Genomic DNA, 23501 nt, shown 5'->3' with positions numbered 1-23501 from the left:
GTGTGAATGGGCGGGGGGCGGGGCGGGGGCGGGGCCGCTGCCAGGAACGCGCCGCCGGGGCTGGCGCTGCGCCCCGCAGCTGCCGGGCGGCCCCGCGCGGCGCTTTGTCTGGGCGCGCGGTCGGCGGCCCGCGCCCCGCCCCCGCGCGTAGTGACTAAACATTACAGAAAGGCCGCCGCGCTTCCAGGAACCGGGGGGCGGGGCGCCGCTATATACCCGCGCGGCCCGGGCGCCCGCCGCTCCCGCCCGCTCCGCTCGCTCCGCCGCGCCTGCCCCGCCGCGGGCGCCAGGGCCGGGGGCGCCGCCGAGCCCGGCACGCGCGCGCGCGGGCCCCCGGTGGGCGCCGCCGCGCCGGCCCAGGCCCGCGACTTCAGCCCGGGACCAGGTAGGACGGAGGGGCGCGCGGCGCGGCGGGGGGCGGCGGGGGGCGGCCCGCCCGGGCAGGGCCGGGGCCGGGAGGGCGCCGGAGGTCGCGGTTCCCGGAACGTCCGGGCGGGCGCCGTCGGGCCGCGCGCGTCCCCCCCTCCCCGCCCCGGCCCCGGCCCCGGCCGGGCTGCGCTCCCGGGACCCCACTTCCGCGCGCCGCTCCCGCCCCGCCGGTTCCGGGCACTCACGCGGCGCGCGCCTTCCTCCCCGCAGCCCCCCGGGATGCGGTAGCGGCCGCCGGGCCCCGGCCGCCGAGCAGCTGCAGCCGCCGCCGCGCAGACCCGCGCTGGCTCCGTGCGCCATGGTCACCCACAGCAAGTTTCCCGCCGCCGGGATGAGCCGCCCGCTGGACGCCAGCCTGCGCCTCAAGACCTTCCGCTCCAAGAGCGAGTACCAGCTGGTGGTGAACGCCGTGCGCAAGCTGCAGGAGAGCGGCTTCTACTGGAGCGCCGTGACCGGCGGCGAGGCCAACCTCCTGCTCAGCGCCGAGCCGGCCGGCACCTTCCTCATCCGCGACAGCTCGGACCAGCGCCACTTCTTCACGCTCAGCGTCAAGACGCAGTCGGGCACCAAGAACCTGCGCATCCAGTGCGAGGGCGGCAGCTTCTCCCTGCAGAGCGACCCCCGCAGCACGCAGCCCGTGCCGCGCTTCGACTGCGTGCTCAAGCTGGTGCACCATTACATGCCGCCCCCCGGCGCCCCCGCCGCGCCGCCGGCGCCCCCCGAGCCAGCCGCGCCGCCCTCCGCCGAGGTGCCAGAGCAGCCGCCCCCCGGCGCCCCGCCCCGGAGAGCCTATTACATCTACTCGGGGGGCGAGAAGATCCCCCTGGTCCTGAGCCGGCCCCTCTCCTCCAACGTGGCCACGCTCCAGCATCTCTGTCGGAAGACAGTCAACGGTCACCTGGGCTCCTACGAGAAGGTCACCCAGCTGCCCGGGCCCATCCGGGAGTTCCTGGATCAGTACGACGCCCCGCTTTAGGGAGCCGCCGCCTGGGTGCCCGCCCCCCGGCCGTGCCCGGTGTAAGCACACGAATCCGGCAGGACAGCCCCGGCCGCAGCCACACGAGCCCTCGGAGCTGGAAGGTGTCCTGAGCGCCCCTCCCGGGGCTGCGCCGCCCCCTGCCCCTCTGCCGCTGCCTGGGGAGCCGGAGGACTGCCAGGCGTGGGGGTCTTCAGACTCCCCAGTGGAACTTGTTTGCTCTTTGGTTTGGTTTGAAACGAGCTTTAAACCTGAGCAGGCCTGGGGGGCCTGGGGAAGGGTAGGTAAGAGGGCGCCTGGGGGTCCCCAGGGACAGCAGGCCGGCCGAGGAAGCCGCCACCACAGCGATGACGAGGAGGAGGCCCCGGCCCCGGGGAGGAGGGCCCCCATCTGCCTCCCCGTGGGGTACCCCCAGCCCAGAGCCCAGAGCCGGCTGGCACCCTGTCCGGGCGCCTTCTTCCGTTTTAAGGGAGATGTGATGGGCTGTCCGGCTGCGGCGCTGTTCTCTGCCCCCGAGGGACGCAGTGAGCGGCCGCCTCTGACCCCTGACCCCTGACCCAGGATGGGGACCCCACTTCGAGCCTCCTTGCTGCCAGGAGATTTGCCTTAAATGCTCCCTGTCCTGGGATCGGGGCGGCACACGGAAGCCCACTCGCAGCCAGCCCTGACGAGGCGGAGGGTTCTGGGGGCCCCCGTTGCCCACCCTCGGTGGGAGGGGTCCCCCTGGCCCGCTCTTCCTGGGGGTGGGGGCCGGGCACTGCCTGGAGCACCCGCTGCGCCACCCCCGGCACTGATGCTTACAGGAATGTAGCCGCAGGGGAATTACCTGGAACCGTGTGTGGGGGTAACACAAAGTTTTCTGTGTCAGGTATTGGGGGGCGGCAGCAGTGAGTTGGGGTGTTTATTTTTCTGTTATTTTGTTCAGTTTTACCGTCATTGTTTTGTAATAATGTTTACAATCTGCCTCAATCACTCTGTCTTTTATAAAGATTCCACCTCCAGCCCCCCGCCCCCCGGCCTTCGAGGCTGTTCGGAGATGCTTGAAGTGAACAAATACCCATCCAAGTCAAACTTTGCACATATTTATATTTATATTCAGAGGAGTCTTTCAGTAATTTATAATAAAGAGCACTATTTTTTAATGAAAAGCCCGGCTCAGGCCTCGCCCCTCCCTGTGCGCCTCCCTTTCTGCTTCACCCCCGTCCCCGGCACCCCGCGCCCGACATCACCAGCGAGCCAAGGCTGCCGCCACGCCGTGCCAGAAGGGGTGATTCCTGCCAGTCTGGTTCAGGTCTGACCAGAGTTATGCAAAGCAAGTTTGAAGGAAGCCCTTCAGCTCTGCCCGCGGAGAAGCTTTCAGAGGGCTCCCAGAACTCACGCCAGACCTGGGCAGTGACCCGTGACCTCGGCTGGTTCCCAGGGCGGGAGTCCCCAGGCAGACGGCGAGGGGTCCCTGCCCTGTCTCCCTACTCCTCGGGGCCTCGTTCAGCCACCCCAACCCTGGGTACCTGGAAGCCCCCTGCCGTCCCCATGGGCACCCCCAAGCCAGCTATTAGCCACCCATCCTGCAAGTGGGCACGTGGAGGGTCCCCTGATACCTAGAAGGGGCTTACTTAGGTAGGTACTTCTGGTCCAGCGGGGGACCCCAGGACACGCCCCCGGAAGGTGAGCAGGTGGGGTTGGAGTGGGGCACCCAGCATCTCTCTGCCCCTGAGGGTCTGGTGCTCAGAGGTTTGCACTCCCCTGCCCCAGGGTGCAGCCCTGGGGCCACCTCTAAGAGGGAGCCGGAGACACTCCAGGGCATTTCCGGTCCTGACCATGGTTCTCCCTCACCCCCCCCCCCCAGCCCCTTGCCTGATCCCGGGTCATCCAGGAATCTGTCCAAAGGCGGCCCGGAGAGGAAATAAACAAAACCACTCTTTCTCCCCCTTCCTGGATTTTGGGGCAAAATATGTCTCCTGGACAAAGAGATCAGGAGCCAGGGGGCCTGGGGTCTTGCAGAGCCACAGTGCTGGGTTGGGAGGGCCCCGGTGTGACCAGCAGTGCCCCGCAGAAATCGGGAGGGGCCTGTCCTGACCCTGGAGCTGGGCCACCAGCTCCCCGTGCCTGCTGCGCTAGGCTGACCCGCGTCTGGGGCACCCAGCAGACGGGCAGACCCTCCCTCTGAGCCCCGACCTCCCCAGACCCTTCTCAGCTCCTCCGCACTAGCCCCTCTGGTTTTGCAGACCAGGAAGCTGAATCCGGGGAGGGATGGCTGGGGCAAGCCCCCAAACGGAGGGCGGGAGCACAGGCCTCCTGGGACCCCTCACTCGCTCCCCCAGTCCCAGAAGCCATTCCCCTCCCTCCAGGGATTTGGGGAGGGGGTCCTCTGCCCCAGCCTCCGGGGCGGGGCGCACCTGGTTCAGATTTGTGGAGGGCGTCCCGCAGGGCTTGGAGACCACTCCCCGCACGGGACCGCACAGCTGGGGACCCCTGGCCCGCAGGAGGGGAGCGGGGGCGGCCCTGAGCCCGTCACTGCGAGGAGCACCCAGGAAGCCGAAGTGAAAGTGAGCGGGCAGGGCGCTCGCCGCGCACGCGGCACCCGGGACGGTCCCCGAGGCTCCGGGCGTGGCCCAAACACCGACAGAACGAAACCGCTCGGGGCCCAGGGGTGCCGCTGCCGGGCCGGGGGGCCAGGGGGGCCGCGTGGGCTCGAGGGAGGGGCGGGAGGCCGCGGCCGCCGGGATGGACCGCGCGCGCGGGGCCGGTGCTCCGCGAGGGACGAGGCAGAGTCCGGCGGGGCAGGACAGTCCCGGCGGGCTCGGGCTCGCGCGCACCTGGGGGCCGGCGCCCCGCACGCCCGGGCCGCGGCCCGCCCCGCCCCTCCCCGCCCGGCCGGGGGAGCCGGCGCGCCGCTGCAGGCTGCGGGCTGCCAGGAAGAGTCACTTCCCGGAGCCCGCGGGAGCCCGGGCCGAGCTATGCGAGGAATGTCCGCGCCGAGCCGGGCAGCAAGGCACCTCCCCGGCCGCCGCCGCCGAGCCGAGCGTGCGCGCCCGCCCGGCCCCGCCCCCGCGGCCGCGCCCCGCCATTGGCCCGCCGAGGCCCCGCCCCGCCGAGGCCCCGCCCCGCCGAGGCCCCTCCGAGGCCCCGCCTCCGCGGTAGGCCCCCGCAGGCCCCGCCCCGCCGCCCGCGGAGCCGGTCTCCATAGCAACGGGATGACAGGCGCAGAGAGCTGTTTATTCTCAGCCCAGTGCCAGGAAATTCGGCCGGGAGGCTGCCAGGCGCACCTCCCTCGGGTGGGGGGCGGAGGGGAGGAGAGAGGGTGGACCCGCCCGCCTGGAGCTCCTGCAGGGGCCGGCGGGGGGAGGGAGTCGGTCGTCACTGGGGGGTCACTGACCCTGCAGGGGAAGCTGCTCGCCAGGCTCGGACGCTTTCCCGGCTGTGAGTGGATCAAGTTTGCTGGCCCCGGGGGAGCGGAGGGCCCCGCTCCAGGCGGCACCTCGCTCTGCAGCGCGCCAGCTCCCTCTGTCCAGGGATCCTGCCCCGCGGCCGGGCCACCCCCGCCTGTGGCACTCCTTCCCGCACACGCCCGGGTGCCAGGGCCGGGACACCGCCAGGGGGCTTCCCTGAGATCTAGGGCGTGCGGCTGAAGTAGTGAATGTTCTGGAAAATAAACAGGGGCTGCTGGGGGTGCGCCAGAGGCTCCCTCCGGACCCTGTCCCCACCCATCAGCCACAGCGGCCAGCCCCGCTGCCCCACATTTGATGCCTGGAGAGCTAGGACTTTGGGGCAGAAAGTGTCCCCATTTTAGAGACAGAGAAACTGAGGCCTGGGTGGAGGGTGGGTGCTTCCAGGGGTGCAGGGAGAACGAGGGAGGAGAGAGAAGGAGTGAGGGAGAGGGAGGGAGGGAGGGAGAGAGCGCGCCTGCTGCAGGAGGCTCTGACTTGAGCCCAACCCTCCCACCACCCAGAGCCCCGGCCCCAAGTGTGCCTGCAGCCACTCCCCAGGGAGGGTGGGAAGGGACGGCTGATTCCGGGATTCCAGTCCAGCTGTCCTCCCGGGAATCTGAATAACTGCCAGCTCCCAGCCCACCGGCAGCCTTGTGGCCGGAGCCCGGACCTTCCTGCCTGCTGGGGCCCGCGGCTCCCGGGCCGGGCTGGCTGGCCGTCCCGCGAGGACGCTCGGGCCGGCCCACGCTGGAGCAGGCAGAGACAAGTGCGGCTCTCGGGCGGGGGAGGGGGCCGGCGGAGAGGGCCGTCTCCCCTCTCCCCAGGGCTGAGCCCTCCCAGCTGTGCTGGGAACAGGCCAGGCCTTTGTGAAATCCGGGCGAGCCTGACCCGTGTCATGAGGCTGCCAGTGGAGTGGGTGCGGGGAGGGGGCGGGGGGCTGTTCCCAGAAGCGGGGAGAACTCTGGACTTCCCACTCCTGAGGGCTCCTGATTGCGGCACAGCCTTAAGCAACCGCAGGCCTGGAAGACCGCTGAGGCCGCCGCTGAGAGGGCAGGGCCGGCCCGGCGTCCTGCTGCTCGTGGCCCCCATGGACGCCCCCATGGACCCCATGAGCGGCTCAGAGACACACAGGGACACAGGGATGTCAGCCCCCTGCTGCCGCTTCCTTCTTTTCCTCCCTTTTCTCTTTCTTTTCTGTCACACCCATCAGTGCTCAGGAATTCTCCCAGTGGTTTTCGGGGGACCACTGGGCTGCTGGCAATCGAACCCCGGCCCGTTGGTGCCAAGCATGAACACCCTGTCAAAGTCTGGTTAAAAAAAAAAAGCCAAAGTAAAAACCCATTCTCTGGGGGCTGGAATGATAACATAGCGGGGAGGGCGTTTGCCTTGCACGCGGCCGACCCGGGTTCAAATCCCAGCATCCCATATGGTCCCCTGAGCACCGCCGGGGGTGATTCCTGAGTGCAGAGCCAGGAGTAACCCCTGTGCATTGCCAGGTGTGACCCAAAAACCAAAAAAAAAAAAAAAAACAAAAACCATTCTCTGGGTGGCAGTCCAGTGCAGCCCCTTCCTTAAAAATTAAAATAAAGGGGCTGGAGCAACAGCATAGCGGGTAGGGCGTTTGCCTTGCACACGGCCAACCCAGGTTCGATTCCCAGCATCCCATAGGGTCCCCTGAGCACTGCCAGGGTAATTCCTGAGTGCAGAGCCAGGAATAATCCCTGTGCATCGCCAGGTGTGATCCAAAAAGCAAAAAAATAAAATAAAATAAAATAAAATAAAAAGTCCCTTCTCCCTGCAAAATTACAGCCTCTGTGTGTGTGTGTGTGTGGCCTGTCACTTGTCACACGGGTTCCTGATCTCTCCTGAGCCCGCTGGTGGAAGAGTCTCTCGAGGCCATTGCTTGCCCTCTCTCCATTTTCTGCAGTGCCAGGGAGGGACCCCAGGGCCCCTCCCACACACAAGGCTGTGCGCTACCCGAGCCCCAGCCGGCTGCCTCTGGGCCCACCGTTCGCTGATCCACTCTGCACCCTCGCAGCGGTTTACCTTTTAAAAAGTAGGGGTGGGGGGCAGAGAGCACTGTGGGGAGGGGCTTGCCTGGCAGTGCGGTTGACCTGGGTTTGATCCTCAGCACCCCATACTGTCCCCGAGCAGGGGTCACCCCTGAGCACTGCCGGGTGTGGCCCAGGCCCGCCTGCCCTCAAGAAACAGGCAAAGTTGCAAGCAGCAGCGTGGGCGGGAGACAGAGACTCCCAGTCCCCACGGGAGTGATCCCTGAGCACAGAGCCAGGAGTCCGCCCTGAGCACCGCCAGGTGTGGCCCTCCAGACCCAAAACAATCCAGCAGAGGGGCCTGAGAGACAGTTCAGCAGGGAGGGCGCTTGCTTGGCATGAGGCCGACCTGGGTTCGATCCTTGGTGCCACTTTTTTTTTTTTTCTTTTTGGGTCACACCTGGCGATGCACAGGGGTTTTTCCTGGCTCTGCACTCAGGAATTACCCCCGGCCGTGCTCAGGGGACCATATGGGATGCTGGGATTAGAACCCGGGTCGGCCGCGTGCAAGGCAAACGCCCTCCCCGCTGTGCTATCCTTCCAGACCCCCTCGGTGCCACTTTTGGGCCTCGCAGCGTGAGCCCTGCGTGCAGAGCCGGAGTGAGCCCTGAACACTGATGAGTGAGGCCCCAATTAAAATGTTTTCACACGTTAAAACAGAAAGAAAGGAATCATTTCTTTGCTCTTTAAAAGACTTTATTCTGTTTTGGGGGCCACAGTGGAAGGGGCCCAGGGCTCCGTCCTGGCTCTCACTCGGGGCCCTCCCGGGAGGCCGAGGCGGCACCTGCTGGGTCACGGGCATCTTCGTCCCGGTGCCTGTGTTGGCCCTGAGCACTTTGCTCTGTTCCCGGCCCCTCCCTCGCCCCGTCCCGCCCGCCCGCCGGCCCCAGACGGAGCGGCCGAGTCGCAGGGCCGGTCAGGCCTCACCACGAGGTGCCTCAGCCCTGGGGGCCGTCCAGGGCCAGCTGGAATCCCCCCCGGACACAGAGGCCCAAGGGACGTCCAGGCCTCTGGCCACCCACGGGCAGGCCTCCTTCCCATCGCCCCGAGCCGCCCTCCCTGGACCCGGGGCCGAGGCCGGGCGCAGCTCCCTCTGTCCAGGGCCCCGGGAAGGAGACGCCGGGACAAGAGCCAGTGCAGGGGGAGGGGAGGGAGGAGGTGCCTGCTCACGGCCCTGCGCCTGGCACCCTGTAAAAGCAAGTCGGGGCATCTGGCCACAAGGCCCCCCAGGAGAGACCCAGAGGGCGGCCAGCGCCCTGCGGGGTGGGGACGGTCAGTGGAATACTGCCCTACATGCTGGGACACCCGCCTGGCCAGCCAGCACTCTGGGCCTCTGGCTGGGGACCCAGCGAGGACCCCGACCAGCCCGGGGCCAGAGCCTTGGGCCGGAGGGCGGGCCCAGAGGACAGGCGGGCCCGTCCCCTCGCGGAGAAGGAGCTGGGAAGGTCAGCCAAGGGCCCAGCTGCAGCAGAGACCTTGGACCCGGCCAGCGCGCAGGGAGGGAGAGGGAAGCTGCTTGCTGGGGAGCCCGGGCCGGGTGCCCGCGGGGGTTGGCGGGGGAGGGGAGGCTCTGTGCTGAGCCAGGCGGGGGGCCCCCCAGAAGACCCCTTGCCAGGCCCACCATCTCCTGGCCTCTGCCCTCCCCGGACGATGTTCTGTGTGGGGAGGAAGCGGCTGGTGTGCGGACCCCCAGGGCAGCTCTCCCGGCGCGGGGGCCCCAGGGCCTGGCACGTGCTCAGCCCTGGGCCTCGCCCCACCGGCAGCTCAAAGCCAGGTGACTCGCATGATACCTGGAGCCCCGCGAATCCTCTGGGCTCCAGAGGGACACCGAGAGCAGGGATGGCCCTGTCGTCCCCGCAAAGCCTGGGGGTCTGTCCCCTGCACTTCCCCCCCGGAGTGACCTCAGGCAGGCCCAGGAAGATGCTTGGGCCCGGCTCCACTCAGGGCGTCTCCGGCCCTGTGGGGAGACGCAGGGGGCAGCCCCCCGCCCCCAGCCTCTCTTTGTTCTGCTCCGGCCACACCCAGCGGTGCTCAGGGGGACTCCCCGCGCTGTGCTCGGGGTCACTCCTGGCAGGGCAAGGGCCCTCCCGCTGGGCGATGGCTCTGGCCCCAGTTCCAGAGGCCTGTGTGGTGGCTGTAGTGGCCGTTACGGGGGGGGGGGGGGGTGGAGGGACGCGCTTGGTCCGGCATCTGGGGCCAGCGTCCCCCAAGTCGGGGTGCGGGGGCCCCTTGCTGGTGCGGGGCAGAGCTGGGACCCCGCCCAGGGCCTCACGCAGGCGAGAGGCGCTCTGCCTCCGCGGCCCAGGCCCGTCCCGGGGAAGGCTGCCTGGAGAGAGTGAGGTCCCGGCTGCGCTTCCTGCAGGGGGGGAGGAAGAGGTTCAGGAAGTGCCCCCCAGCCTGGGCTTCCTCCCTGTCTTCCTGGCCTGGCTTCGCCTTCCCATTGGAGCCACAGACATGGGCCCCCCCCCCCTGCACCCATCAGTGCCCGTCAGCACCCGTTAGCGCCCGTCAGCGCCCGTCTCCCCTCCTGCCACCTCCTGGGGCACCTTGGCCGCAGCCTCAGCACCCACCCTGCGCTGTGGCGCCTCCCTCACCCGCACATCCCCCGCCCCCGCAAAGAGGGTGCAGCGACTCAGGAGTACCCACACGGGACTGCCAGGCAGTTGTCAGGTCTCAGAGCACACGAACGCACACATGTACATCCATGTGCACACATGAATGCATATGCGCACACACATGCACTCACGCACACACGTGCACGCAGGCAGGCAAATGCACACACGTGCACATATGCATGCCCACGCATGCACACACGTACACGCAAGCCCTCTCTTTTCTCGTGTCGCCCCCGGTGTGGCAGGGGGACGGCAGGGCTGCCTTGCCGGGGACTGGGGCGAGCTGCAGGACGGAGCCAGGGCACACACGTCTGCAGCGTCCTGGCCGGCAGACGCGGCTCGTCCAGTGGCTGCTTCCTGTGTCTCTCCGGTGACGTCCCGCAGCCCTGCAGCCTCAGATGACCCCTAGGCAGGAGACAGGGCACCCTCCCGGGGGTGGGGCCGGGGCCCGCCCCAGCGCTGGCCAGGCCGCTTCTTGGCAATGTCACCTAGAGCAGAGCCTGCGGCCGGCGGCCCCCGGGCCTAGGAACGTGGGCAGGCTCGCCTCCGCCCCTCCTGCTCCTGCTCCAAGCCCAGGGGTCCGCAGCGGCCCCGCCCGCAGCCCCTCCCCAGCCCCAAGCGAGCTCCGGGGGCACCGGGCCAAGTGGGCCTGGCCTCACTCCTGGGGGAGGGGAAACGCCCCCTTGGGTGCCACGCGGGTTCCAGAGGCCAGGTGGGGGGAGGGTTGGGAGCCGCTCCCCTGGGGCGGGGGTGGGGGGCTTCTCTGTCAGCTGACATCCGCTGCCTCCACCCTCCAGGCCCGGCGCAGACCACAGACAGGAGGCCACACGGCCACCTCCAGGCTGCCCACCTGGCTTGCTGGCTCTCCCCCGAGCAGCAAGGCCCTCCTCCCCTTCTCGACCCTTGGCCTCTCTCCGCTGGGCTGCTCGGCCCAACCACAGGGCCAGGACGAGCGGGCTCCGGGCCAGGCAGGACAGCCGCGCCTCTCCGCAGAGGAGGTGTGCGGGGGGCGGGGGTCACTGGGAGCCTCTTCCTGGCCGGCCAGCCGCCCCCAGGACACCCCAGAGGGTGGAGAGGCTGACTCACCGCCTGGCCAGGCCCTGCTGTGTTCTTGGCGCTGGGCCTGGGTTCCCTGCAGGTTCCACAACAGCTCAGACCCTCCCCCTGGTGCGGGGGCGGCTGGGGCACCCCAGGGGTGGGGCGAGCAGGGCCTGGCCGCCCTCTGCTAGGGCTCGTGCCTGGGGCCCCACACTGGCCGGGAAGGCCGACCCTGCCGCCTCGGAGAGGGCGTGAGGCGAGGACCCCCTGGGCCCTCGGTCTTCACCCTCTGGCTCAGCACCGGCTGACAGAAAGGGAAACTGAGGCTGGCAGGGGGCGGCAGGTGGGCAGGCTCAGGTCAGGGCCCCAGGCCAGAGAGAGCCCAGCACTGCACAGGGGCGGGGTCTGCGCCTTCAGGACCCCCGACGGTGCCCACCCACCGGGAGGGCAAGGCCAGCGGGGGCGCTGTGGGCCCTGCAGCTGCCCCGCGGGTCTCGAGGGGGGCCGGGCGGGCGGGCCAGCCGCGGATTCCTCAGCCCTTCCATCAGCCCGCGCCTGGGCTTCCTCGCCGCTGCCGTGAGGTCAGCGCCCCGCCCGCCCGCCCGCCCGCCCGGCTGGCCCCGAGCCTGGGATCCCCCGCCCTGAGCCGCCAACCCCCACTGGGCCCAGCCCCTGCGCCCGGCTCCCGCCGGCCACCCCAGAGCCTGCCCTGCGCCCGCGCCCGCGGCTGCGCTGCCTATTTCGGGGGCTGGCGCTGCGGGCCGGGGCAGCCCTGCCCGGAAAGCGGCTATTCTGGGCCGGGAGCACGGCAGCTGCGGGCCCAGGGCTTCCCGGCAGCGGGGGCAGAGGGCACGGCAGGGCAGGGCAGGGCTCCGGGACCCGCCTCCCCGTGCCCCACCTTCTGGGCCAGGCCGGCCAACTCCCTCCCGGGGCTGGCCAGGTGTCCCGCGGCCAGAGCTTTCCCTGGGACTGCCCCTGCGGCCTGTCCCGTCTCCCTGGGGGTGGTCCCCGCGCAGGCTCTGCCCTGCACAGCCGCCCCAGGAGCCAAGGGAGCGAGGAGGGGCCACACTCGGGTGCTTAGGGCTTCCTCCTGGCTCTGGGGCGCCGGGCACGACCCAGGTTGGCAGTGGGTGTGCAAGGCAGGTGCCTGCCCACGGCCCTGTGCACCCAGACAGGAGCCGATAAGTGACTGGTCCCAGCAAACTCCAGCCCTCCGGGTCCAGGGGTCGCGGCATCCCTTGTCCAAGGGCCTCTGGCCCCTTCCCCCTTCAGAGGGAGCGGCCGTTTCCTGGTGAGCTGGGCATCGGCCCGAGGCCCCGGTTTCCTCTGGCCGGGCCCATGGCCAGCTAGCAGGGAAGAGCAGCAGGCACCCCTGGCCGGCCGAGCTGGTCCCCGCCACCGTCCAGCAGGGCTTCCCCTGCATCTCCCTGCCAGGCGGCGGGAAGGAAGAGGCGGCTGCCGGGTCTCCGGGCCGCGTGTGGCCAGCAGGTGACCTGCCAGCCAGGTGCCGCTTGGCTCGAGCGTACCGGGCTCTGGTTGGGCTGGGAGCGGACTCGGGCCCGCCCTCCCGGCAGGCTGCCGTGCTCCGCTGTGGAAGTTACAGGACAGACTATGGCAGTCTGGGGACAGGTTTGGGGGTCCTCCCGACCTGCCCGACCAGAAGCTCCTCCCTCAGCCTGGGCGGGTGGGCAGGCGGGCGCTCCTAGTCCTCCCACCCAGACCCGGCCACGGCCTTGTAGCCCTCTCTGGCTCTCAGCCTCGGGCCTTGAAACGGGTGCCTGGGAACGGGAATGTTCTGGGGGCCGCGGTGGTGAAGGCCGCAGCTGACCAGGCACCATCCCTGACACCACGGACGGTGCCCTGAGCACCGCCAGGAGTGATCCCTGAGCACTGCCCGGTGAGCACCCTCCCCCTCAAGAGGGGAGAAGGCGGGGGTCAGCTCCTGCCCGCCCGCCTCTCGCCCCAGAACAGAGACCTGGGGACTCGCCCCCCTCCACAGCTACTCAGGCCAGGCCCGGGAGGGGACAGGCCACTCTGGGGGCGTCACGATGAGGAAGCTGTGTCCCCAGTGAGATGAGGGGCGGGGAGGGAGCACTTCGTCCCCCCGCCCCACAGGCTGGAACGGGTGAAGGAAGCGGCCGCCCCTCCGCTGGCTCATCGGCAGGTGAGAGCTTTGACTCAGGGGCCAGCCGTCCACCTCCGACGTGGCCCTGGCCGTGTCTCCGCCGGCCGTGAGTCAGGGCGGCTCTGGCCAAAGTCCAGCAGAGGCCGGCATACGGCATACGGCCGGTGCCACACCTGCGTCCCCGAAGCTCCGGGGAAGGGGCTCCCTGTGGCCAGAGCAGGGGCCTGCGGGGTCCCTCCTCCAGCCCACCGGGACCCCCCACGCTGCTCAGACCTGGAAGGAGCCCACGGCTTCAGCACCATCAAGACGGGCTCCTCCTGGGCCGAGCCACAGCACTGCGGGGAGGGTGTTTGCGGGGCACGCGGCCGACCGGGCTTCGTCCCCGCCATCCGCTGGGGTCCCCCTGAGCACCGCCGGGGTGACCCGTGAGTGCAGAGCCAGGAGGAACCCCTGAGCATCGCCGGGTGTGACCCGAAGAGCAAAGCAACGAGGGACTCTTCCTTGCCTTGGTGTGTTGGGAAAAGTCTGAGTCTTGTTCCGAGATGCCTGGGGGTCCCTGGAGGGCAGGGGGCGGGGGGAGCAGGGGAGCCGAGAAGGACGGGCAGGCCTGGCGGGCGGCCGGGAGGTGGCTTGTTCCCACGGCTGTTTTTTTCTTTTCTTTTTGATTTTTATTATTATTATTATTATTTTCTTTTTTGAGTCACACCCGGCGATGCTCGGGGGTTACTCCTGGCTCTGCACTTAGGATTTACTCCTGGCGGTGCTCAGGGGACCCTATGGGATGCTGGGAATCGAACCCGGGTCGGCTGCGTGCAAGGCAAATGCCCTACCCGCTGTGCTATCGCTCCAGCCACCTATTTGTTAATTTTTCTTTATTGAATCACGGGGAGAGACAGGTACAAAGCTTTCATGTTTGAGTTTCGGTCATACAATGATCCAACACCCATCCCTTCACCAGTGCACATTTTCCACCACCAAAACCCCCATCTCCAGTATCCCCCCATCCCAACCCTCCCCCTGCCTGTGTGGCCGACAATTTCCACAATACTCTCCCGCTACTCTGATTGCATTCAATATTTCCACCCACTCCTACCATTATTATTTGGAATTTTCCCGCCACCACTCAAACCTGCCGAAAAGGCAACGCCAGACAATTTATTTTGTATTGCTTGTTCTGAATAGTGTACGATGCCTCACAGCCGCGCAGTCCTGGCAAGCTACCCGTGGCGTATTTGATATGCCAAGAACAGTAACAAATCTCACCGTGGAGACGTTACTGGTGCCCGCCAGAGGGAATTGATGAGCAGCGGGACGACGGTGCTACAGGTCTCTGTGGATTGTGGCTTTTAAGGAGCTTAAATAGTAGCCAGAGGCAGTTGCTGGGCGTCATCGCAGGGTCCCATGGGGGAGGGGAGGAGGGGGGGACAAGCCCTCCTCAATGGCCATGTCCAGAGACACACAAAAGCATCTCGGAACTGAGCGGTGGCTGCCGAGACGGCCCTGGACTCCGCACCAGGCCGCCTCCCCGGGCCCCTGGGGACGGGAGCAGGTGTCCCCGCCCGCCCCTGGAGTCCCAGCAGCCGCCCGCCAGAGCCGAGGGAAGCCCGGGTCCTGCAAACAGCCCCCGGCCGTCACAGGCCTGTCGCAGCTCGGGACTCAGCCGCCCCCCCTGGCGTGGGTGTCCTTGGGACTCCCACCTCACATCGCCCCTCCCCGGCAGCTGGAGCATCTTCGGGAACTGAGGTCAGGGCCAGGCGGCCGCCCGGACCGACCTTCCCAGCTGAGCGCCCGACTCAGCAGCTGGTCATTGCCCCAGGGCATTGCAACAGAGCTGGGGAGGGGGGGTGTTTCCCGAGCTTCCTGCCCTCGTGGCTACCCCGGAGACCCTCCAGGCCGCTGCAGGCCCTGCCGACGCCTCTGACCCCGTGTCCCCCTCACCTCAGGCTTGCCTCGGGCAGGGGCCCTGGGCCCCGCTGACAGCCAGGAAGGGACACGCCTTCGTGCTTCCGAGTTTTCTCCTGTCTGCCCCCGTCTGACCCCCGTGGTGTTCGGTCTCTTCCCTCTGAGGCGGAGCCGCTGCAGGGCCGACCGCAGCCCTCGGCCCGCTGACCGGCTCAGGGCAGGCGGCAGTGGCCGTGTCTCTGGCCGGGCACAGCAGTGCTTGTCCCGGGGTGCCGGCCACGGACGGGCTGTGCCGGCGGGGGCGGGCGCCAGGGCTGGAAGGGGCTGAGGTCTGAATCCCGTTAGGGGGCGTTTCCACGCCGGGTGATTGCTGTGGGTGGGTCACCACTAAGCACTCGGGTGCGGGGCCGTCTGTCCGGGGGTCCTGGCTTCCAGGGGCGCTTTAGCAGCAAGTCTGAGAAGGGGCCGGAGAGCTCCGTGGCTGGGGACAGCGGGGGGCTGGGTTCCATCCCCGAGCACCGCCAGGGGGACCCCAAAGTGGTCTCAGAGAGCTCGTGCCGAAACAAACGGGGGCTCCCAGTTCTGAGAGCGAAGGTGGGTCAAGAGGTGGGGACGGGGTCGGGGCCTGTGCCTGGGAAGGTGCAGGGTCCTGGGTGACCTCTGACCCCAGACCCCCAGCACTGGAGCGTGTTGGCCTGATGACCTAGAGGCTGGGCATCCCTGGAAATGGGTCTCACAGAAAAAGGGTCCTGGGTCCGAGCGATGGTACAGCAGCCAGCGTGCTGGCTGGCGTCAGGCCAACCTGGGTTCAATCCCCAGCATCCCGCAGGGCCCCCCATGCCGGCCAGGAGTGATTCCTGGCGCAGAACCAGGAGGAACCCCTGGACACAGCCGGGTACGGTCAAAAAAAAACAAATCCAAAAATGGTCCTAGGGCCAGAGTGATAGCACAGCGGGTAGTTGACCCAGGTTTGGTCCCAGCACCCCCTACGGTCCCCGAACCCCGCCAGGAGTGGGCCCTGAGCCAGCAGTGGGCCCTGAGCACTGCAGGCCTGGTCCAAAAACAAATAAAACAAACCAATAATAGCGTCCCCAAAAATGATGAGTGAGGGGCAACAAATGGAAGATTAGTTAATCTAGTCACTGAAGATGCTGGGCGCAGGGCTAAATGCAGATATTGGCCAGCCCAGCCAATGGAGATGCTGAGGGGAGGGCAAAATGCAGAGATTAACCAATCCAGCCAATGGAAATGCTGAGGGGAGGGCTAAATACAGAGATTAGCCAATCCAGCCAATGGGGATGCTGAGGGGAGGGCAAAATGCAGAGATTAGCCAATCCAGCCAATGGGGATGCTGAGGGGAGGGCTAAATGCAGAGATTAGCCAATCCAGTCACAGAGAAAACTGGGCTGGGGGGTGGGACTAAACTCAGAGATTAACCAATCTAATCTCTGAGATTGCTGGGGAGGCGGGATTATAGGAGGTCTCCCTTCTAGAAAACTGAGGTGCTACTCCCAAGGGGTGAGGAGAGAAACCAGAGGGGGGAGAGAGAAGGGAGGATGGGAAGGTGGGAGGAGGAGGCAGAAGGAGCAGGGGGAGAGAGGGAGGGAGAGAGAAGCTCTGCAGGCAGAAACAACCTTCAGAGCAAGTCCAGAGACAGCCTTTGGCTAAAAAGACTGGGTCAAATCCAAAGGCCACGAAGGAAACTGCACAAATGAAGCACCTGTGGGGCCCGGGACCCCTAAACCTGCGCATGTCGCCCAGGCCCAAATGCCAGGGAACGCTGCTCTGAGGGCACCCATGGCTTCCCAGCAGCTCCCAAAGCCAAGGCAGCAGACCAGGCCACGTCCTGCTCAAGCAGGGGCCCGAGTAACCGCACCGCGGGGAGAGACTGGGAAGCAGGGGCCCGAGTAACCGCACCGCGGGGAGACACTGGGAAGCAGGGGCCCGAGTAACCGCACCGTGGGGAGACACTGGGAAGCAGGGGCCCGAGTAACTGCACCGCGGGGAGAGACTGGGAAGCAGGGGCCCGAGTAACCGCACCGTGGGGAGACACTGGGAAGCAGGGGCCCGAGTAACTGCACCGCGGGGAGAGACTGGGAAGCAGGGGCCCGAGTAACCGCACCGCGGGCAGGGACCGGGAAGCAGGGGCCCGAGTAACTGCACCGCGGGGAGAGACTGGGAAGCAGGGGCCCGAGTAACCGCACCGCGGGGAGACACTGGGAAGCAGGGGCCCGAGTAACCGCACCGCGGGCAGGGACCGGGAAGCAGGGGCCCGAGTAACTGCACCGCGGGGAGAGACCGGGAAGCAGGGGCCCGAGTAACTGCACCGCGGGCAGGGACCGGGGAGCAGGGGCCCGAGTAACTGCACCGCGGGGAGAGACCGGGAAGCAGGGGCCCGAGTAACTGCACCGCGGGGAGAGACCGGGAAGCAGGGGCCTGAGTAACCGCACTGCGGGGAGAGACCGGGAAGCAGGGGCCCGAGTAACCGCACCGCGGGGAGAGACCGGGAAGCAGGGGCCCGAGTAACCGCACCGCGGGGAGAGACCGGGAAGCAGGGGCCCGAGTAACCGCACCGCGGGGAGAGACCGGGAAGCAGGGGCCTGAGTAACCGCACTGCGGGGAGAGACCGGGAAGCAGGGGCCCGAGTAACCGCACCGCGGGGAGAGACCGGGAAGCAGGGGCCCGAGTAACCGCACCGCGGGGAGAGACCGGGAAGCAGGGGCCTGAGTAACCGCACTGCGGGGAGGCACAGGCCTTGCACACCTTGGCTCAGGTTCCATCCTCGGCACCCCATAGGGGTCCCTGAGCCCTGCCAGGAGTGACTCCTGAGCATTCTGGGTGCGCCCCGCCCCCAGGGAGAGCTAGGGAGGGAGACTGGGAAGCAAGGGTGGAGGCTGAGGGACCATGACTGAGGGAGGAGGGGCTGGGCTGTGTGTCAGAGGAGCACGGGGACAGGCGGGAGCCGCTGTTTACCGTCATTCCTGAGTGCGAGGGACGGGCAGGAAGGGGGGAAGCCGGGCCCGTGGCGAGCGGGGCCAGAACAGGGAACTGGGAACCAGTGGCAGTGACGCTGCTCGGAGCACGGCTCGGAATGAGTCACTGCTCGGCTCCGTCTACTCGGTGAGCCCTGGCAGCCCGCACCCACCCAGGGGACTGACGGGAAGTGCAGGGGAGTGTAAGCCAGGCCAAGGGCCCCTGAGGGGCTCAGCAGCAAGCAGCGGAGCGACACGGCCCTGCAATCGCGGAGGAGGGACGCGCAGACACAGTGGTCTGGGGCCTCGGAAGAATCCGGGAAGGAGCCAGGTCCTGGGCCTGCGTCTCTCAGTGTTTCAAGGTCAAAGGCCAGAGAGTGGGAGATGCCCACACGAGTTGCTTACACAGCCAGGAACAAGCCCTCCTGCCTCACCCGTGTGCACTCCGGAGTGAATACGACACAGCCAGGAACAAGCCCTCCTGCCTCACCCGTGCGCACTCCGGAGTGAATACGACACAGCCAGGAACAAGCCCTCCTGCCTCACCCGTGCGCGCTCCTGAGTGAATACGACACAGCCAGGAACAAGCCCTCCTGCCTCACCCGTGCGCGCTCCTGAGTGAATACCACACAGCCAGGAACAAGCCCTCCTGCCTCACCCGTGCGCGCTCCTGAGTGAATACTACACAGCCAGGAACAAGCCCGCCTGCCTCACCCGTGCGCGCTCCTGAGTGAATACGACACAGCCATGAACAAGCCCTCCTGCCTCACCCGTGCGCGCTCCTGAGTGAATACGACACAGCCAGGAGCAAGCCCTCCTGCCTCACCCGTGCGCGCTCCTGAGTGAACACGACACAGCCAGGAGCAAGCCCTCCTGCCTCACCCGTGTGCGCTCCTGAGTGAATACGACACAGCCAGGAACAAGCCCGCATGCCTCACCCGTGCGCGCTTTGAGTGAATACCACACAGCCAGGAGCAAGCCCTCCTACCTCACCCGTGCGCGCTCCTGAGTGAATACGACACAGCCAGGAACAAGCCCGCATGCCTCACCCGTGCGCGCTCCTGAGTGAATATGACACAGCCAGGAACAAGCCGGCATGCCTCACCCGTGTGCGCTCCTGAGTGAATACGACACAGCCAGGAACAAGCCCGAATGCCTCACCCGTGTGCGCTCCTGAGTGAATACGACACAGCCAGGAGCAAGCCCTCCTGCCTCACCCGTGTGTGCTCCTGAGTGAATACGACACAGCCAGGAACAAGCCCGCATGCCTCACCCGTGCGCGCTTTGAGTGAATACCACACAGCCAGGAGCAAGCCCTCCTACCTCACCCGTGCGCGCTCCTGAGTGAATACGACACAGCCAGGAACAAGCCCGCATGCCTCAGCTGTGCGTGCTCCTGAGTGAATACGACACAGCCAGGAACAAGCCTGAGTATGCCGTGTGCTCACGTGAGGGCTTTGCTGGGTACTAGTAAGTGTAAGAAAGCGAAGAGAGAGCTTAGGGGCCACAGAGCTAGGGCAGGGGCCAAGCTGCCTGCCTCATGCGCTGTGAGCAGGTCGACCCCCAGCACTGACTGACGCCGGGGCCCTGCCGGGGTTGGTCCCTGAGCACAGCAGGGGTGGCCCCCACCAATGCATGGAGGGCCGTGGAGACAGCCATGCCTCACACACAGCTGACCCTCCCGCAGGCTGGACTGGCCACGAGCCCCTCACGGAAGGTGTGCAGGGCAGTTGGGTGGGGGGGACAGGCCAGGCCAGGCCACCCCCCGCGCTGCCAGGAGACTCCAGAGCACCACCCGGAGAGACCCCAGAACAAAAGGAAAAAGTAGCTGCAAAAAGAGAACAGTCGAGGGGTTGGAGGAATAGCACAGCGGGGAGGGCATTTGCCTTGCACACAGCCAACCCGGGTTCGATTCCCAGCATCCCATATGGTCCCCTGAGCACCACCAGGGGTGATTCCTGAGTGCAGAGCCAGGAGTGACCCCTGTGCATCACCGGGTGTGACCCAAAAAGAAAGAAAAAGAGAACAATTGAGGGACCAGAGAGATGGTACCATGGGGCGGGCGCGGGCCTTGCCTGTGGCCGACCCAGGACTGATCCCCGGCACCCCACAGGGTCCTCCGAGCCCCGCCAGGAGAGATTCCTGAGCACAGATCCGGGAGTCAGCCCTGAGCACTGCCGGGTGTGGCCCAAACCAAGACAGAGAGAGAGAGAACAATGGCTACTCTTATCTGAGTGCTCAGGGCAGGAAATACAATGTTTCCCCGGAGTCCCTTCGGGGCGGAGGGTGCGCGGGGGACAGAGCAGGCCCCACGCACGCACGCGCCTCCCGGGAGCGACCCCCGCCAGCGCGGCCGAGCAGAGCAGGCAGAGAGCTGGGGGCGGCCCCAGGCGGGCTGCACAGTCCGCCGGAGAGCAGGGCGGTGACGGAACAACCCGGGCATCAGGGCCCAGACGGAGCGGGCAAGGTGCTGGGGCACAGCTTAGACTGCGTGCTTGGGGGTGGAGCCCAGAAAGACCCGACACACAGTGTGGGGGGAATGTGGGCGACCAGCTGCCCAGAGCTGCCGGGGACAGAGGCTCCCAGACCCGTGGACAAGGCCTTTGCCAGGGCTGACCGCTGCCTCGGACATTCATGCACACGGGCTCTCGGGGCCGAAGCTCAGCACACTGCTCACCTGTGAGAGCACAGTTTGGGGGAGCCCAAAAGTTTGCCATAGGGAGGAAAGAGGGAGAGGAGCAGGGGGGGGAGAGAGAGAGACAAGAGAGATGGGAGGGGAGGGGGAGAAAGAGAGAGGAAGGAGAGGGGAAGGAAAGGGGGAGAAAAGAAAAGTGAGGGAGAAGAGAGAGAGGAAGGAGAGGGAGTGAGGGAGGGAGAGCAGGGGTGAGGGGAGAGGGAGAGCAGGGGTAGGGGAGAGGGAGAGCAGGGGTGAGGGAGAGAGATAGCAGGGATGAGGGAGAGGGAGAGCAGGGGTGTGGGAGAGGGAGAACAGGGGTGAGGGAGAGGGAGAGCGGGGGTAAGGGAGAGGGAGAGCAGTGTGAGGGAGAGGGAGAGCGGGGGTGAGGGAGAGGGAGAGCAGGGGTGAGGGAGAGGGAGAGCAGGGGTGAGGGAGAGGGTGAGCAGGGGTGAGGGAGAGGGAGAGCAGGGGTGAGGGAGAGGGAGAGCAGGGGTGAGGGAGAGGGTGAGCAGGGGTGAGGGAGAGGGAGAGCTGGGGTGAGGGAGAGGGAGAGCTGGGGTGAGGGAGAGGGAGAGCAGTGTGAGGGAGAGGGAGAGCAGGGGTGAGGGAGAGGGTGAGCAGGGGTGAGGGAGAGGGAGAGCTGGGGTGAGGGAGAGGGAGAGCTGGGGTGAGGGAGAGGGAGAGCAGGGGAGAGGGAGAGGGAGAGCAGGGGCAGGGGAGAAGGAGAGCAGGGGTGAGGGAGAGGGAGAGCAGGGGTGAGGGAGAGGGAGAGCAGAGGGGAAGGGAGAGGCACTCCTGCAGAGATGGGGTGCATCTGGACCTGCTCAAGGCTGGCTGGTGGGGCAGGGCGGGCAGGGGTGGGGGGAGGCAGCCTGGCAGAGCTCCCAGCCGCCTGTGTGGGGGTGAGGAGCCCCCAGCCCCTGCCAGGCCTGGAGCCTGGTGCCGGCGGGCGCAGGGGGCACAGGTGGGAGTGGCGGGGTGGCCCCTGCCCCTGGGGGGCTCCTCCTCAGCCGGGGGCCTGGCGCGGGAGGGCCGAGCCCCCGAGAGTGAGTCACGCGCCCACTTCCTGCCGCGGGGAACCCGGCTGAGTCACCGGCCCCAAGGGCAAGGCTGGTCACAGGCCGGAAGGCTGGAGCCCCCCTCAGAGCAGAGCCGAGTGACACTCCTCTGACCACTCGGGGCGACCCGAATACAGGAATAGGACCCGGTTCCCGGACCCCTTCGCGGGGCCAGGCCGTCACCCGCGCGTGCGGCCAGCAGGGACACGGCCTCTCCTGCAGTCCCTCCGGCCCACGTGGCCCCTCACTCTGGCCAGGGCCCGTGGGCACGCCAGCCCCCTCCTTCCTCACAGCCGAGACCCCGCAGGCCTGCACCCCGCTGGCCCTGGGCCTCGGGCACCTCCTTTCTCCACGCGCTGCCTGGTCAGCCCCGCGTCCACCGCCTGGACTCACACCCGGCCCTCTGCCCTGAAATCCTCACTCGGCCCCGAGCGCCTCCTCTGACCAGCTGGAGACAAGTCAGGGTGTGTGCGATGCATGTGTGGTGTGTACGGTGTGTGTGTGATGTGATGTGTATGTGTAGGGTGTTGTATATGATATGTGTGTGATGTGTATATGGTGTGTTGTGTGATGTGTATATGGTGTGTGTTGTGTGATGTGTATAGGGTGTGTTGTGTGTGATGTGTACATGTGTGTTGTGTGATGTGTATATGGTGTGTGTTGTGTGTGATGTGTACATGTGTATTGTGTGATGTGTATATGGTGTGTGTTGTGTGTAATGTGTATATGGTGTGTGTTGTGTGTGATGTGTATATGGTGTGTGTTGTGTGTGATGTGTATATAGTGTGTTGTGTGTGATGTGTATATGGTGTGTGTTGTGTGTGATGTGTATATAGTGTGTTGTGTGTGATGTGTATATGGTGTGTGTTGTGTGTGATGTGTATATGGTATGTGTTGTGTGATGTGTATATGGTGTGTGTGTTGCTTGTCCCTCCCCCACCCCCACAGGGAGCGGCTCTGGATCCCCAGGTGTGGGCGGGGCGGCAAGGGGTGCAGGGCTGGCTGGGGTGGGGGCTGCTGGGGGGCCCATTTCCGCCTGCCGGGAAAGCGCCGGAGCCCAGGAACCCGCGTGAGCCTTGACTCCTGGTGTCATCCCCCTCCCCCGACAGCCTGGACAGCCCCGCTGGCCTCTGGGCCGCCCGCCCCCGCACTGACCAGTCCGGGCCAGGCCACAGGCCCCGGCTGCTCCCCGGGGAATCTCTGCAGCCCCAGGCCTCCAGGTGGGCAGGACCCTGGCTTCTGGCCCTCGCCCCCCACGGGACACCCGGGGGCCACTGTGCGCCCCGCGGGGGGGGGGGCCTGGCCGGCAGGGCAGCCCGGAGCACGGGGCTCCCCCAGCTGCTCCTCCCCCGCTGTTTACGGAGACAGATGTTGGGAGGGACGCGCCCGTCCCCATGGAGACCGGGAAGTTTGTGACTCCAGGAGGAGCATGGAAAGGAGAAGGGAAGGGAGGCCCCGCCCGCAGAGAACAGCCGACTTTTCCAGAAGCGGCTAACAAAGGGGTTGCCCCGGCAACCGGCCTGCGGGCACCAGCCAGACAGGGCAGTGGCATGGGCGCCCCCACCCACGTCGGGCCTCCCCCGTGTGCCCGCCCGGGACATCTGCCACACTGGGGAGACTCGAGCCCCTGCTCCCCGGCCCCTGCACGACTCCCCGTCCTAGTGCCCGGCCCACCTCGCCCCTCCCGGGCAGGGAGCAGAGAGGCGTGTGGCCGGGAACCCAGACTGTCAGGGGTGCGAGGAAAGGAAAGACCCGGCCCAGCGACGGCGCAGAGCCCTCCCGGGACGCCCCTCCGGTTCCCAGCCCCCCCCCATCCTCTGGCTCCAGGACCCCGGCCAGGGCACAGGGCAGCAAGCCGGGTCCATCCCCGGCACCCCCAGGGCCCCCGAGCCCACCAGGAGAGACCCCTGAGTGCTGAGCCAGGAGCCGGGCCTGCGCTCCGCCGGGGTGACCCCAGGCCGGCACTCCCACCTCAGAGGCTGTGCTCGCCCGGCCGGGCCTGCTGGCGGTCACCCCCAGACGGGGCTCAGGCAGGTCGAGAGGGGCCACACCTTCCTGAGACCCCCCAGAGGACGGCCCAGCTGGAGCCCAGAAGGGGAGGGTGTCGTGGGAGTCATCGCCCCCCCACCCCGCCGTGTGTGTGTGTGTGTGTGTGTGTGTGTGTCTCTCACACACACACACACACACTCACACAAACCCACACTCACAGCCACACACTCACACTCACACC

At 67.2% G+C, this 23501-nt stretch overlaps 1 protein-coding gene across 1 annotated transcript; it reads left to right on the top strand.

The window, feature by feature from the left end:
* The first annotated feature begins 308 nt into the window (after positions 1 to 308).
* SOCS3 (suppressor of cytokine signaling 3) lies at positions 309 to 2547 on the top strand. Its single transcript, XM_055132032.1, has 2 exons — positions 309 to 385; positions 640 to 2547. Exon 2 carries the CDS (start codon positions 728 to 730, stop codon positions 1403 to 1405), a length of 678 nt encoding a protein of 225 aa, XP_054988007.1. The 5' UTR covers positions 309 to 385; positions 640 to 727; the 3' UTR covers positions 1406 to 2547.
* The last annotated feature ends 20954 nt before the right edge of the window (positions 2548 to 23501 follow it).

This window comes from Sorex araneus, chromosome 3 (assembly GCF_027595985.1).
Source record: "Sorex araneus isolate mSorAra2 chromosome 3, mSorAra2.pri, whole genome shotgun sequence".
Taxonomy (NCBI): domain Eukaryota; kingdom Metazoa; phylum Chordata; class Mammalia; order Eulipotyphla; family Soricidae; genus Sorex; species Sorex araneus.
Note: the sequence above shows the minus strand (reverse complement) of the source record. Positions and strands in the feature narration are given on the sequence as shown.